We start from the raw sequence: 16,165 nt of genomic DNA on the forward strand, positions 1-16,165 counted from the left end.
ATAGAATGGAGAGGAAAAGATATCTGTTTGTGTGTGCATCGTGTGTGTAATAAAATATAAACATGAGAAGCTTGTACATCATCTTTGACACATTTTGGAGGCTTGTGTATATGTATACATATATTCCCTCTGTTTTGGATTTCCTTCCCATTTAGGTCACCACAGAGCACTGAGTAGAGTTCCCTGTGCTATACAGTAGGTTCTCATTAGTTATCTATTTTATACATAGTAGTGTATATATGTCAATCCCAACCTCCCAATTCATCCCACTCCCCCTTTTATTTGTGATCAGTCTTTTCTGTTTCCAGTGCTGGCATGAATTCCCCTGCAGGGCCCTGTCCCCCTCTCTTCTCTCCCCCTGCCGGCTCACCTGGTAGGCCCCACCTCACTCCACTTCTCACAGACTGAACAATTTCCCCTGAGAAGCCAGCATTCTTCACCACCAAAAAAGCCACATCAAATTAAGTCTGTCTCCACCGAGGGACCATTTAGTAAATCATATTTTTTTTTATGTGATCACCTATTTAAAAACTGCTTAGGTTTAAAAGACGTTCTTAGGGTCAACAGTTGATCCTCTTTTTGTTGCTAAGATTTATCAATTAAAACATTTCTCAAAGTGATGGAATATGTCATAGTAAAGACTCTGAAGGAGACTATGAGTTGTTTATCTTTAAGTCCTCATAGAGATGATCAAACCAGGAGTATCCTCAATCCTCTGTTTCTGTGTTTTGTGTAGCCCTTCAGTAACTCCTGGAGTACTTCATTACTTCTTTAAACTATGTAGCTGAATGGAAACACTGCCTTTAATTGGTGCCTTTGCATTCCAGACAAGGCTGGGTTTGGAAATAACTTCACCACGGTGGACAACAAATCCACAGCCCAAAATGTGGAAGGCATCATCGTCAGCGCCATGTTTAAATCCCTCATCACACGCTGCGCTTCAACTACGCATGAATTGCACAGCCCTGAGAATCTGGTGAGAGGCTCACCTCTTCTTCCCACAGGAGTTCTCAGTCTCGTGCCATGGCCTTGAGAAAGAGAAGTTGAAGTCTAAAACTTTTAAAGTTAAAATATCTATTTTCTCAGTGTCACCAGTAACTCACAGTAGAAACTCAGCAACACATTTCTCCTCCGTTACTTGTTATCCTACCTGCAAAGTGGCTTATCTCTTCCATCTCAGAGGTTCTGTGGTAGTTGCTGAGATAGTTGCTAGGTACTTAGAGCCCTTCAGAGAGAAGGTGCTAGAGCCCAGTGTGTTGGCTCATGAATTATTAAAGAAAGTTATACCAAGCTTTTATTTGAAACCACGCTTACTTAAAAAATCAATGCAAATATGCTGCTGAAATGGGTTTTGTCTTCTTTTATCGAACACTGTAATCTTTTAGCTACTCTTCAAAAAGACTGTGTTAATTAAACCACTGAAGCCACAGGTACAGAGAGCCAGGCTATAAAAGGTTAGTGTTTAATTGCTACTAAGGAGATTGTGGTTTGGGATAGTAAAATGTGGATGAAGACTGAGACATCTGCTCTGACTAGATGAATTCAGGTCTCTCCCAGGAATAAAGAAGGATTTCTCTATCTTACCAATCTGTTAGATACAATGACTCCTATGAAGAAATCAGCCCATTTACACATATGGACGCTATCTGCTAATCTACTTAAATCAAAGAAATGGTCTTAAGCTACTCTAAACCACTGAAACTATGTATTCACTTAACTTGAGATAAACAGAACAAAACCCCAAATGAAAAGGAATTTAATTTTGCTGATTGTTGAAGCCATCCTAGCAAGGTTCTTGGAGCTTGTGAATAACTTGGGTACCATCCATGCGTTCAGTTTGGTCATGGCAAGCAGTAATTTGACAAGTTGATTATAGTATATGCAAGCTCTTATAAGTCTTAACCTACAAACTCGTGTATAGAAGAAATACTATATTTCTTATTTTTCTTTAAATCAACTTAAGTTTGGCTTTGGACCCCCATTCCACCAGAATGGCTGGAAGTTGAATCTCAGTCATTCATGGGTCTCCCCACCTCACAGAGTGGTGCAAAGATCCCCAAGTCTTAGGTGTAGGACCCAGTGCCTGGTGAGGCTCCGTGGGTTTCAATCATCAGTCATGCCACTTAGTTCACGTAGTGCTCTCTGCTGCTTAGGGATGGGCTCTCTGGTGAGTTTGGAACCCTTGCTTTCTGGGGCCTTGCCTTCCATGCAGGGGCCACCAAATTGCAGAGTGAGAGCATAGGGCCTTGCTGCCCACAGGACCCAAAGGGCATTCTATGTTTTCCTTAGTAGTTCTTCCTTCTGCTTTTCCAAACATCATAGGCATAATTGTCCCAGTGGTCTTAAGTTTAGAAACCCAAAAGGGTTATAAGGTAAGTGTTCTGTAGACTTCTGTGTTCTGCTTTGTCATGAACTTTTCCTAAGACAAAGAATATAGTAACTACCTTCTTAAAGAGAGAAGAGAGAGGGGGAAATGCTGAATGCAAAGCTTAATATCTTAAAAATAAAATAAAAGTCCTGCATTAAAAGTTGAATCACTAATATGTTGGTTTTAATAGCCCTGTATCATCTTCAGTCCATAGTCAAGCTCATGTTCAACTGGGCTACAACATACATATTATTTGTTAAATTTGTTAAATGGATCATCCTTGAATATCAGGCTCTGTTGGAAGTGTCTAGAGGACTTAGCATATTTTATCACAATGATGCAGAAAATTTGGAGAAGCTGAACAGAGACTGAAATCTCTAGTCTAGACAGAATCCTGATTGCCTTTTTTTTGCAGGCATCTCTTCAGAAGTCACAATTAAGAGAGAAAATTAAAAGCTTGCGAATCCAGTGGTTAAAAGTGTAAATTGATGTCTTTCTAATGATACAGCCAACTTTCTGAATATGAAGCATGGTAACCATCTTTTTTCATACTAAGGATGATGGGCAAGGTTCTTGGTAATGTTACCATAGGAACAATGGAGGGACAGGATACCGTTGGTTTCACTGTAGTAATATGTTTTCTTTTTATGATTCCAATGCTCATCTAAATCCAAGGAATTACCTTCTACCCCTTTTTCTGTGAATACTATTCAATCACAGCTATCTTTCCCCGCACTTTCCTTCTGGCCTCCAAACAGGGACTGTATTGTGACATCCGTCAGCTGGTCCAGTTTATCAAAGAGGCCCATGGGAATGTCTTCAGGAGAGTGGCCCTCAGTGCTTTGCTTGATAGTGCTGAGAAGTTGGCACCAGGGAAAAAGGTGGAGGAAAATGAACCGGAATCTAAGCCTGGAGGTGGTAAAAGGTTGGAAGCTTGAGCTCTCTGAATATGAGGGTTTGCCTATGTCTGTAGAATATAATCTTCTATTGTACTGTCCATGTGGTTCCTACATGGTGTGTAACTCCAGTACAGGGATGGGGGAACTATAATTTTTTGTACAAGTGATATCACTGGTGGTGGCCCAGCAACAGATTAGAAAAGGAATGAGTTTACCATCAAATAAATGCTGCCTTTGTATGAATCAGAGCTCAGTTGATCCCAAACTTTCATACACTTGAACCACACTTCAAAGCTCTTAATTACATGGTAAAATGTTGTCTGTGTTTTGGTCCCTTCTATAGCTAACTTACATTCTTATCCAGAAAGGAAAAGCAATTACTGTTACCATATCATCCTGTTCAGCAAGTAATATTTTTAACATGGCAAAAGATAAATTGCTGAGCAATGCCCAATTATTTTTTCTTCTAGTAAATATGAATTTATTGTATGCATATTGTATAAGAAATGCCACTTACGAAGATTAAAAGAAATACCTAAACTTAAAATCCTGCCTGTAGTTAATGGCTCTGTCTGCAATGATGGTGGTATCCTTAGGCAATAAGGTAGCTAGGTCATGACTCAAAGGGTAGGACATATTCCATACCGACATAGACTCATGATGGTATAGGGTTTGCAGGGCATTTAGGTTGTCTATAACGAAGTGTTTTGCTTTATGAAGTATATGAAGTATTGGGAGGTGGTGTCCTGCTATGTTGTGATTGGTGGAATGTACCATTTGCATAGGTCAGAGGTAGGAAGCATTGTGGATAAAGGCCAGGTGACCTCTGCACCTGAGGAATGTCGCAGCTTCATGTCCGGTCGCCCCTCACAGACTCCAGAGCAGTAAGTAGCATTGGTTTTGTCTCCCATGGAGTGGGTTGAGCACTTCCCACTGGAAGAAATTCTGTTTTCCAAGTTGCTGTTTGTTTGTTTTTCATTTCTGTTGAACTTCTCCTTGCTTCTGCCCTTTATTTTTCATTCCCAAAGCCACTAATCTCTACAGACCCAAATCACAAATAACCAACCTCGTGTTTCCAGGAAGCCTCCCTCACTGCCTTTCCCATTGCCAGTCTCTACCCCACTTCTGCCTTTCATGCACAATCCTGCAGATAAATCTTGAAAACTAGCATGTGTATCAGGTGGGCTGGGGATGGCATCCACTTTCTTGCTTAAAATCACTTATAAATCACTTACGACTGTCAATGTAATCAATGAAGCTTTTCCAAAAATAAGTAAGATAATCTACTCTCCTGTCCAGCGTTAGCTGAAACATCGACTCTTCTCCTTTTCACCTTGGTTCTCTCCTGATATCCATTCCAATGCCCTCTGATACCAGTTTGTCTCTACTTTTCATAATAATAAAATCAAAAGCATCATGAAAATAGTGCCCTCAGAAAATGTGAGGATTACTGTAGACACCAAATATACAGTCTAGTTCTATGCAAGGCTCACTTGTATTCATTCTTCTTTTGAGACCTATTTACCCACAAGTGGTGTGATCAGTATTTAAAATATGATCATTTTAGGTATACCATTCTACTTCCCAAAACCCTGATTTAGTATTAAATGATTATCCTTTCAGAAATTCTGCAGGGTATTCCAGATTTTATGGTATCCCCTCTCTATAGTCAAGGAAATCACAGTCATGAAATAAGACCTTGGTAATCCACAGCAAGCAAACAGAACCTTTAAGGAACAAAAAGCCTGCACAGTTTTTGTAGGCCTTCAAAATCTTAGAAACTGCCCCTAAAATGGGTGGAGAAAAGTAAGGAGAAGGTAAATCAACCGCATGGGTGCAGGGACCACGTGAGTTTTTACTTACCATTACAGACCCAATGCCTAGAGGGGGCGTGGCCATCGTAGGCACTTAATTTTTTTTAAAATTTTATTTATTTATTTATTTATGGCTGTGTTGGGTCTTCGTTTCTGTGCGAGGGCTTTCTCTAGTTGTGGCAAGTGGGGGCCACTCTTCATCGCGGTGCGCGGGCCTCTCACTATCGCGGCCTCTCCTGTTGCGGAGCACAGGCTCCAGACGCGCAGGCTCAGTAGTTGTGGCTCACGGGCCTAGTTGCTCCGCGGCATGTGGGATCTTCGCAGACCAGGGCTCGAACCCGTGTCCCCTGCATTGGCAGGCAGATTCTCAACCACTGCGCCACCAGGGAAGCCCAGGCACTTAATTTTAAGAATGAATGAATGACAGTCAGTCAATGAAACAATGGACTTGCCATATTACCATTTAGCCTTTGTCTTCTTTAATTTCCATTCTCAAAACTGAGGTTTAGTTTTTCCTTTAAGGACGTCTTTAAGGACATAGTAAAAATCCAAACATAAGCGTTAAGGGAAAAAAAATTACTGTGAAAGGCAAAGGTCTGTCTGTAGCTGAATAACCAACCACAAGTCTAGTTAAAAGTCCTTACATACAGAATCTGTCCAAAAAAGGAGAGGACTTTTTTCCCCAAAATAACACTTATAACTATTGAGCTAATCTGAATAATAAGAATGATTTAATAGGTAAACTAGATTTAAACATAAAACTGTCTACCTTGATAGGTGATTTAGTTTTCTAGATTGCAAAAGATTCTTTCTCTGCAGTGTTCTGTAAACACCACCTGATTTCTCAGCATTTAGCACATGTCTGTTCTTTCCCTTGAATGAAGACACATGTATTAATATGCCTCTACATAAAAATTTCCACTTGGAAGGATGTCATAGAATGTGAAACATGGGACTTTTCCCTGGTCCAAGTGGGCCCAGGAATGAGCACACCACATGTCCTCTGTTTAGCACTTCAGAAATGTGGGTGGATGATCATGGCTCCTCCTCTGCCAGAAGGCAGAGAACTTTCTCTTCCCCCTACCCCCCTCATGCCCTTTGCCTCTCCTTTTTCCCTTTTAAGTAAAAATCACATTAACTGAGTAATATTAAAAGTGGTTTTATATGCCCATTTCTCTGAAGCTCATGATTGATACACACCATTGGACAACACTGAGGCGGCATTTTATTGTAAAGCTGATCAATTATAGTCTCCCTGGATATTCCCACACTCAGGCCACTTAGTCATATACTCATCACTGTGTGGCACATTCCCCAAAGGTAAGAAATGCTTCAAACACTGTGATCATTTGATAAAAATAACAAGGAAGTCAAATTCTAAAACGCTGATTTAAATTCACAGCATATTTGATAAACAGAATGTCCTGAATTAAAATAATAATTAAAGGTATTTAGTACTCTAATGAGATTTTGAGAGAAAAAATCTGCATCCCCATGTAAATATCCCCAGAAAATGACTGCTTTATACAGTACTGTCAAATTTTAGGTAGATCCCAGATTTAACCCCAAAGCTTATAAACAGATCATTACCCAAACCTCCCCAAAAAATTTCATGACATGTTACTAGAGTATTCTCTATAACCTTTTCTTTCCAAATTACTAAAGTATAATAATATGTGTTCTTCAAGTTGCCAAACGTGGAAAACACAGAAAAGCATAGAGAAAAACAGTTTTTAAATACCTTCAATTAGAGATAACCACAGTAAACTTTTGGTGTATTATGTTGGGTACATATTTGAGCATGTGTACACAACTTACACAAAGACACATACACGTGTACTTTTTTTATTAACCTGGTGATATCCTGCTTAATCCATTTTATCAGTGCCTTTTAACTTTGCAATATATCATCAACATACCCCATATCACTAGTCTTCTGAAAATAGGATTTTAATGACTACAGAGGATGCCGTCATATGGAAGTTAGATTATTTCCAATTTTTTAACATTGACCCAAAAACCTCAGTGAGCATTTGACCTTCTTGTATCTACATCTTAGTATATTGTCCCATCATTTCCTTGGGGTAACTTCTTGGAAATTTAAGTTCTTTTTCATGGGTGTAGACATAGGCTTTGGATAACATCTTACAAAATTACCTTCTAGAAAAGTTGAATCACTCTCTCATCATGGCAGTATGATAGTATCATTGCTTTCTTCCCCTCCCACTCCACCCCACCTTAATCTTTGCCTATTTAATGAGTGAAAATAGGGATCTCATTTCAACTGGCCTTTTTTTTTTTTTTTTTAATTCCTAGTGAGATTAAACTCTGCATACCATTGGCCACTTGTCTTTTTCCTCTTGTGGAATGCCCTAGTCAAAAATCCCTTTGGAGATGTTCCCATTTGTCTTATTGAGTCAGGCTAATTTCTTTTTTTACTTTTAAACCTTAAGTTTCTTTGACTTAAGAAAGCTAAATAATCAGGCACTATGAAAATTACTTAGTGAAGAATTGTGGGATGATGCATCCCCTGGGTGCGGTGATTGCATTTTATTTATTCATTCATCCAAGTATTTTTGTGAGTTTATTTAGGGCCAAGAATTATACTGTCCTGGGGTGGGGGTGGGGAATAAGATACGGTACTGCACATCCCCCAGGGAACTTAAAAAGAAAAAGTTAAATATTTACTGACACTGTAAGTGCTTCAGGTTTTATGACTCACACTCATAGACGATTACCTGCAATAATATTTAGTCTTATATTATGGCTGAAAAAAATGATTTCCTCAACTTGACAGCTAAGACATGGCTATTTTCAAGAAGAGCTCAGAGAGTCAAGCTTGATCTCCCTCCTTCCACTCCCACTCTGCCTCTTCCTAAATCCCAGCCCATCAAAGATCATCCTGCATGATTTGCCACAGTGTCATTGGCAGGAGGTTGAAAGAAATTTCAGAGAATTTCACATGTGTTCAGACGTTTAACCCTCTCCTCTGCTTGCTTTCAGCGATGAACAAATGCAAGGGGGCAACATGGGGCGGAAAGATTTCTGGCGCAAGATGTTCAAATCCCAGAGTGCGGCGAGTGACACCAGCAGCCAGTCTGAGCAGGACACTTCAGAATGCACCACTGCCCACTCAGGGACCACCTCTGACCGGCGCACCCGCTCACGGTCCCGTAGAATTTCCCTCCGAAAGAAGCTTAAACTCCCCATAGGTAAAAGTATGTCTGTATTTATTTTATGGATTCTCTTATTCCCTGCCACGTCCTCAAACCAACTCACAGTCAAAACAGAGCAACTCATGGGAAGGTAGAGAAAGGGAAAGCTTTCAAGTCACAAAGCCTAGGCTGACTCCTTCATTTACTCATTCATTCATTCACTTTTTTCAGCAGATATTTCTCAAACCTTTCCTATGAGCTTCTGTGGTGTGCAAACACTGTGCTAGGATTCAGGGATTAAATGGTGAGCAGAATTTCACAATGCCTGACTTTGCTGAATTTACAATCTATTAGGGGTGACAATCACTAAAGTAGATAATCATACAACTAAGTAGAGTTGCAAGCTATGAATTTTTTTTGGTTGCATTGGGTCTTCGTTGCAGTGCTCAGGCTTCTCACTGCGGTGGCTTCTCCTGTTGTGGAGCACGGGCTCTAGGCGCGTGGGCTTCAGTAGTTGCAGCATGCGGGCTCAGTAGTTGTGGCACCAGGCCCTAGAGCACAGGCTTAGTAGTTGCAGCGCATGGGCTTAGTTGCTCTGCAGCATGTGGGATCTTCCCAGACCAGGGATCGAACCTGTGTCCCCTGCATTGGCAGGCGATTCTTAACCGCTGTGCCACCAGGGAAATCCCCAAACTATCAATTTTATGAGGGCAGTATATGTAGTGCCCTAAAAGCATGCAAGGATGAGACCTAACCTAAATGAGGAGGAGGATAGGCAGGAATCAGGGAAGGCTTCCTGAAGGAAGAGACATTAAGATCTGCAGGATACTTGGGAGAAGGAGGAAGGAGAGCACTCCAGGTGGTAGCAGTACAATGTGCAAAGGTATTAGGAGGGAGGGACATGGAAGAACTGAGACAAGAGTGGCTGCATGACTATGGTGAAGCCATAGGGACCAGAGCGTGTGGGCCTTGCAGGTCAGGTTGGCTCTTCATCCTACAGCCCTACAGAGCTGAGGTGGGGTGTTGAACAGGGGGATAACATGAGCAGGTAAACTTTTTTTCTAAAAGATTACTGCATGGAAAACACATTGGAGGGAGCATGAGTGGATATGGGGGACCAGATAGAAAGCTGCCCTTGTGGTCCAGGTATAAGTAATGGTAGCTTAGACTAGGTGGTAACCGTGTAGATGGAGAGAAGTAGACATATTTGAAAGATACTTAGGAGGTAAAATCAACAGGACTTAACAGAAGATGTGAAAGTTGTCAAAGAGAACTGTATGGGTTACGGTTTTAATCACGCAAGAGGCCCGGGTTCTTTTTGTTCTGATTTAGTCATGTAATTTTATAGTCCAACACTGAATGTTTTTATTCAAAGCATGTACATTTTGAAAACAATTTGTTTTCACTTTTATTTACATCAAGTCATGTAACTTTCATTGCTTGTTGGGCACATGCCAACTTTTTTGTGCAATCCATTTGGGAGAGAATGCTATAATGGTCTAATTTTTTAAAATTATTAACTAGGAAACTGGCTGAAACGATCCTCCCTCTCAGGCCTGGCAGATGGTGTGGAGGACCTCCTGGACATCAGCTCTGTGGACCGCCTCTCTTTCATCAGGCAAAGCTCCAAGGTAAACAGGACATTACTTACGTAAGAGAATGTTGGAGTCGCTGATAGAAAAATGTCAGGGCTGAGAACTGCTAAACACCTGGAGGGGCCAAATAAGGAGGAGCTGAAGAAATTCTCTTCAAGGTAAGTAAGTTTTGGAAACTTAAGTGAACTATGGAAACTAAGATGTCTTAGTATGAGGCAGTCATAGAAAGGAAAAAAGTGACAAAAACTATAAATAAAATTGTAATGCAGATATAGAGAGGTATATAGGTATTAATTCCCAGCTACTTTTAATACATGTATGAAATCCTAACATCTCAAGCTCCTATCCAAGGACACATAATTGTACAGTGATTTATTTTACACACACACACACCCCATTTATTTTCCTTCCCTACTTTTCCTACCATCTGAACCTTTCTTCCCTTTGAAAAGGATAAAGAAGCTCAGGATGATTTTTCCCACTAAGTGCTTCTTCTGTTAAGCATTGTAGTAGCATGCAGTTTGGAAAAGGTCGTGATTCTTAGTGAAATCCATTTCTGATAAGAGTCTTCCCTGTGGCTGATTCGTGGCCTGGTCGCTGTAATTTTCAGCATGTGATAGGAGTTACATTTCTTTATATACAAATTATTTGCTTATACTCTTTCTTCTTTGAATCTCACTAAAACCAGTTTTCTTCTATCTCTTTTTAAAGTAATATTTTGGAATTATAAAAAGATTATAGCAACCTTATAAGACATTTAGAGATATATTTATAATTCCTCCTTCATACTCTTTTTACTAAAATTTGGCCAAGTATTTGAGAGTCTGTGAGGTCCATAGCCTCCTTGCTTTGCTGTAAACAAACACATTTTAAGTGTTAGGAAAAAAACATGTTATTGCACTTTAGTTATAGTACACATTATAAATTCATTTATACTGGTTCTTTCATAGAGATTTGAAATCTTCTATCTGGCTATCTCTTACTTTCATCTGATTCTCAGTTGTGGTGTTGTTTGTAAAGGATGAATATGACTTGTTCATAAATTTGAGTTTGGACTTTATCAGAATTAAACTCTAAGAATATCTCAATTGTTCACTAAATTATTTTCATAGTGCCTGATTATTTTACTTTCAATCTATGACCAGACTCTCCTTCAAATTATAGTTATAAGTGATGTCTTTATTGGCACATGGGAATAAACTATACAGACTAGCTAACCAAATGTGGAAGCCAAAAGAAATGAAGTGACCTTTATATTTTAAACAACTTATTTTTCAAGGTAAAGGTTAGTATAAACACAAAGAATTTCCTTTGAATTGAGTTATCTGACTACTGTCCTTTTTTTTCTCAGGTCAAATTCACCAGTGCTGTAAAGCTTTCTGAAGGTGGACCAGGGAGTGGAATGGAAAACGGGAGAGACGAAGAGGAGAATTTCTTCAAGCGTCTTGGTAAATGTCACTTGGCCTAAGAATTACATGCAACTTTCATTACACAGAACAAACATTTGATTAGATAAAATGATCTACTTTCTATTGCCATTGATTTCTTATTCATTTCTTTCTCATGTGTGTGTTGTTTGTACTACTATTTATAGCTTCTCTATTTGTTATCAATTTGGTGTAACATTTATGGAAGTCCTACCATGTTCCTCATTCCCTAGTGGGCCCTGGGTGTGCAAAGAATAAGACACAGCCTTTTCTTCTGCTGTTCTGTCCTTTATTAAAATCTGAGAGTTCTAAAAAAAAACTCCAGGTATCCTTTTATCCACCCACCTAGCTACTTAGGAATTCTGCACATTATATCCCAGACGGGTGGCCAGCCACCCTCTGAGCACTTCCACCGAGGGGAAGTTTATTACTTTACAAAGCAACCTGTTCCAGAACTAGACAGCTTTCATTGTGAGAAAGTCTTTCCTTATGTGCTGAAAATATACTTATCCATAAATCTGACTCACTAGTCCTAGTTATGATATCTGTAGCCACACACACGTACGCTCACACACACATAATGCCAGTTTCACCTATTATCTATTTCTTGTTCTCTCTTTTGATCTCACTTCTGCTCATTAAATATTGTTGATTCCTTTTGTTTTCCTTACATAGAAGAGTCTCTAGATCCATCACCAACCTGATTTCATTTTACTATGTGTTCTAATTAGATGATGTGCTTTACAAAATGTGGTGCTTCAGATGGAATGCAATGCGCTATATTTGACTTTAATCAGTGTAATAGATAGTGTAACTGTTAAGCTCCAGGGATACAGCCAGTGGATGAACACAATTTAAGACTGCATTATCTGTTTTCACATCACAGAGTTGGTTTGTATTGAATTTTGGATTAACTTCTGCCACCTGTCCTTCACATGAACGAATATCATGCATTACTTTGATGTAGCCCTTATTCATTCTTCATCTCAAAATAAATAAAATGTATTGTTTCATTAACTTGGGGGGTAGTTAATTCACTTGTCCAGGAGTTCTGAATCTTTCCTTCTCTACAATTGTGCTATAAAAATCCATCATCAGAGACATACATATTTCCCTATTTTCATCCAAGTTGTGGATATTCTCACAAAGTAGGGCAAATACAAAGAAATAGCTCCTAGAGCACATGTAGTTGACTTTTATTGATTAACAATTTGTGGGTACAGTTTTTCAGCCAACCATACATTTAATTTACTAGTGATCAGCAAGCACTTTCCTACTTTATACAAAAAACATCATTAGACTTTACTAAAAAATTATCTCACTGATATCTTTATAACTGTCAAAAGGAGGAATGTAACAGTTCAACACGATGTCTTCTTCAGTAAACTACAGTGGTGTCTATGATTACTTCTGTGTTTTTTTTTGTTTTTTGTTTTTTTTTTTTAATGTTCCTCCCTATCTAATTCTCTCTTACAGAATTTGGCTAGGACACACATCAGGCTTATTAGTCTATGGTTTCAAGAGTCTTCCTAATAATTGGGATCTTTGTCATTTTCAGTCCTCTTGCACTCTTTCCGCTCATGATATTTTAGAGAAGATATATCTAGTGTCCAAAACTGTCGGTATTATAAAGACATTTTTGTGGTGGTTCTTTGAGAATGAAGTGTGGAACTAAAGTATGTTCTCTAGGTATGTGCTGTGTTAGCTGGATGTCATTTGACTAGTACTGTGATCGCATCTCCAGGTCATTTCTGTGCACTGACTGGAGTGTAATTTGATGGAACTGAGGCTTAAACTCAGAAACTAGCGTCTTTCACATTTGGTGCCTTTTTAATGAAGCTTTTCTGTACTTTCCCATCTGTGAATTTCTCTCCTTAGTAGAAAGGATGAAAGCATAATTGAGTTGTTTACCCTCCTTTGATTTCCTTACACTCCCTTCTTCAAGTAATAGGTCAATATTTTTACTCTTACTCTTGTTCCAAATATGTTATCATTATTGTTTCATAACACTTAGTTCTTTCTGGATTTTGAGTTTTCCTCATCCACTATTCTTACAGATTTCAACCATTGTTTCACATAGTTTTTATATTCCATTCACAAATAGAAAAGACCTGATGCAGATTATTCATACAGCCTGAGTCTAGGATGAGTTTGTGTCAACAATACCTGTAATACAGTCTCTTCCTGTGTGTCTAGAAGACAAAATGATAAAATTTGGGACTGATTTTGGAATATTTTATGTGCTTTGGACTGGCAAAAGAACATGACTTGTACATCATCATTCTTTGTCCACGATCTCTGGCTTGTTAAAAATTATAAAAGGTATTCTGTGAGTTAACTCTTTCAGAATCTCTCGCAAAAGACAGGTATCCCCAGCTATTCTAAAAAACCAAAAGAACATTATCTGCTAATCTAAGAACATTGTATTTTGCAACAACTACCATCCTTGACCTTGTGAACATCTTTCTAACTTTGAGCCTGCTTTTGCTTCTTTCTTTCTTTCTTTTTTACTTTGCAATCTGTGAATAAATGATCCCCATGCATCCATTATAGATGCATTGTCTTTTTTCCTTCTCATTTAAATTATTTTCATTTAATTGCATATTTTCTGTTTCTTTCTTTAAGGTTGTTAAAGAAAGCAAATATGAAACGTTCTTACCCTCAGTTTCAATGTAGTACCTGAACTTCACTGAGTTAAGATAAAATGCAATAGGTGATAGAATTTTTTCAATCTAAAAAATTATTCAACAAATGAAAAATACATCTGCTGAACACTTAACAGAACTGAAATTACATTCACAGACCAGCTATCTTTTTCTTCCATATTTTTCTATTCACTAAGAATATTTTATTTTAGAAATCATGCTGTCTCTCTCTGAGGGAAGATATTTCATTAACTAAAGCAATGGTTTTTTTTGTCATATGATCAGCAAAATTTACTGAATATCTTCTTTGTGCTCAGCTCTGCCATAAACTGTATGGAAAATGCTGCTTAAAGAAATACTAAATTTTGAAATGCCCTTTTGGGGTTTAACAGCTTTTTAAAAATGCATTCTATGTAAATCATACCTCAGTAAATTTAATGTTAAAAAATAATAAATAAATGCAACTAAAACGTACTGAGACTAAAAGATTAATCATGGCCAAGGAAGCCAAGAGGCATCCTTACATACTAGTAAGTTTATATAAAAGATTGATATAGAAGAGGTACCTTTTATAGGCAAATTACTTTTCAACATTTCTTTCAGTATTACAATATGAAATGTCAGCAGGGTACAACTTGACAATCAGTTTGTAACATGTACAGTGTTGATTTATTTATTACAGTAAGTTTTCCTGACATAATCACTACCTTCAGCAGTATGTAAAGGTCTGAACTCTTTCAACATAAACATTCAGGTATTCTAGAGACACAGTGTGGCAGAGTGGTAAGAGTACAGGCTGGTTGTCACTAGGTTTGGATTTGAATTCTGACTTTGTCACTTTCTGTTGCATGAACTTAGACTAGGCTACTTAACCTGTCCCTTTTCTCTTTATCTTTCTGTCTCTATTCTCTCTCATTCTCTCTCTCTTTTTAATTATCTTTAAATACCTATCTTACATGACTGTTACAAAAATTTTTTTAAATAAATTATAAAATATTTCATATAGTACTTGGCACATACTAAGTGCTCAAAAAGTTAATAAATATATTGTTATCTATTAATGCTATACAGTTACAATGGAAATTTTCCATTGTAAATAGCTTTTACTTAGTGTGATCCTTATGTCCTGGGCTCGTAGAATTCTGCTGATCTTCTTACCTGTAATAAGTGTACATCATTCTGTGAATGATTCTTCACAGAATAGGTTCTTGCTGACAGAGACTGTTTTGATCACTTTTCTCTTAATTATTTTATTTATACTCTTTAACTGCATTGTTTCTGAAGTTCTTTCAATCAAAGTGACACTTTCTTTAGTAATATTGAATACATTTCTTTAGAATTAATTAAATTGTCAAAAATATTGGAAAAAATGGTGGGATACTTATTCTTAATGCTTCCTTTAATAAAATGATGACAACTGTTTTTAATAAATTGGTTAAATAAGGATAAATTATTTTACCATCCAGCCTGTCTTATATATTAGTTCTATTACAAATTTTAGAGTTATCACTTAATGTATCTTAAATCTTAATTATAGTATGAAATAATGAAACAACTGGATTCACTAAAAAGAAAAATATTATTTGGGATCTATCTTAAATTCAAGGTTTAAGTTTAGGTACTGTTAAGGTTATAATTTTTTTTAATGGATGAGATTTCCTGTGATATGTGTATCTATCAAAGGACTATATATAAATGATTAATAAAGTGATATATAGATAAGAAAAATAACAGGAGTTACCTGTTCTGATAGCTTTGGTAATGTCCAGTGAGTAAGTAGAGTAGTATTTTGAAAGGCAGCTGTCTGGAAACAGAATTGTCCAAGAAACATTTGTTCCTTATTTGTAGTTTCTAGCTTTGCCTTCTTTATACCATTTGAACTTTTGTCTTCTGAATTTTTTCCAACTTTAGATTCTTCTTGTGCTACTTCCTTTTGCATTTAATACAAAATATGCTATACTAAATGGAAAAAACATACTGAAGTTGTTGAATATAGAATTTTCAATATGGAATATTTGTACCTGAAAAGGAAATGTATCCATAAGGAATGACATATAGTGATTCAGTTATATATATATATTTACATTCTTTTTCATATTCTTTTCCATTGTGGGTTTATCACAGGATATTGAATATAGTTCCCTGTGCTATACAGTAGGACCTTGTTGTTGTTGTTGTTTTTAAATTACTTAGTTTATTTCATTTTTGGCTGCGTTGGGTCTTTGTTGCTGCACATGGGCTTTCTCTAGTTGTGGCGAGCGG

General features: G+C 37.6%; 1 protein-coding gene across 7 annotated transcripts in view; it reads left to right on the forward strand.

Annotated features, from left to right (window-relative positions):
- The window catches only part of UNC80 (unc-80 homolog, NALCN channel complex subunit), a 246,135-nt gene that overhangs the window by 62,506 nt on the left and 167,464 nt on the right, over positions 1-16,165 (forward strand). For 4 of the 7 annotated variants that reach the window (XM_057551653.1, XM_057551656.1, XM_057551654.1 and 1 more), the window contains exons 16-21: positions 828-976; positions 3,127-3,293; positions 4,053-4,151; positions 8,085-8,293; positions 9,761-9,867; positions 11,183-11,279. In XM_057551653.1, the coding sequence (XP_057407636.1) occupies positions 828-976; positions 3,127-3,293; positions 4,053-4,151; positions 8,085-8,293; positions 9,761-9,867; positions 11,183-11,279 (828 nt within the window). Of the gene's footprint in view, positions 1-827; positions 977-3,126; positions 3,294-4,052; positions 4,152-8,084; positions 8,300-9,760; positions 9,868-11,182; positions 11,280-16,165 lie in introns of all 7 variants that reach the window. The other 3 variants (XM_007187842.2, XM_057551655.1, XM_057551658.1) reach the window with 1 other exon arrangement.

The sequence above is a fragment of the Balaenoptera acutorostrata genome, chromosome 8 (genome assembly GCF_949987535.1).
Source record: "Balaenoptera acutorostrata chromosome 8, mBalAcu1.1, whole genome shotgun sequence".
Taxonomy (NCBI): Eukaryota; Metazoa; Chordata; class Mammalia; order Artiodactyla; family Balaenopteridae; genus Balaenoptera; species Balaenoptera acutorostrata.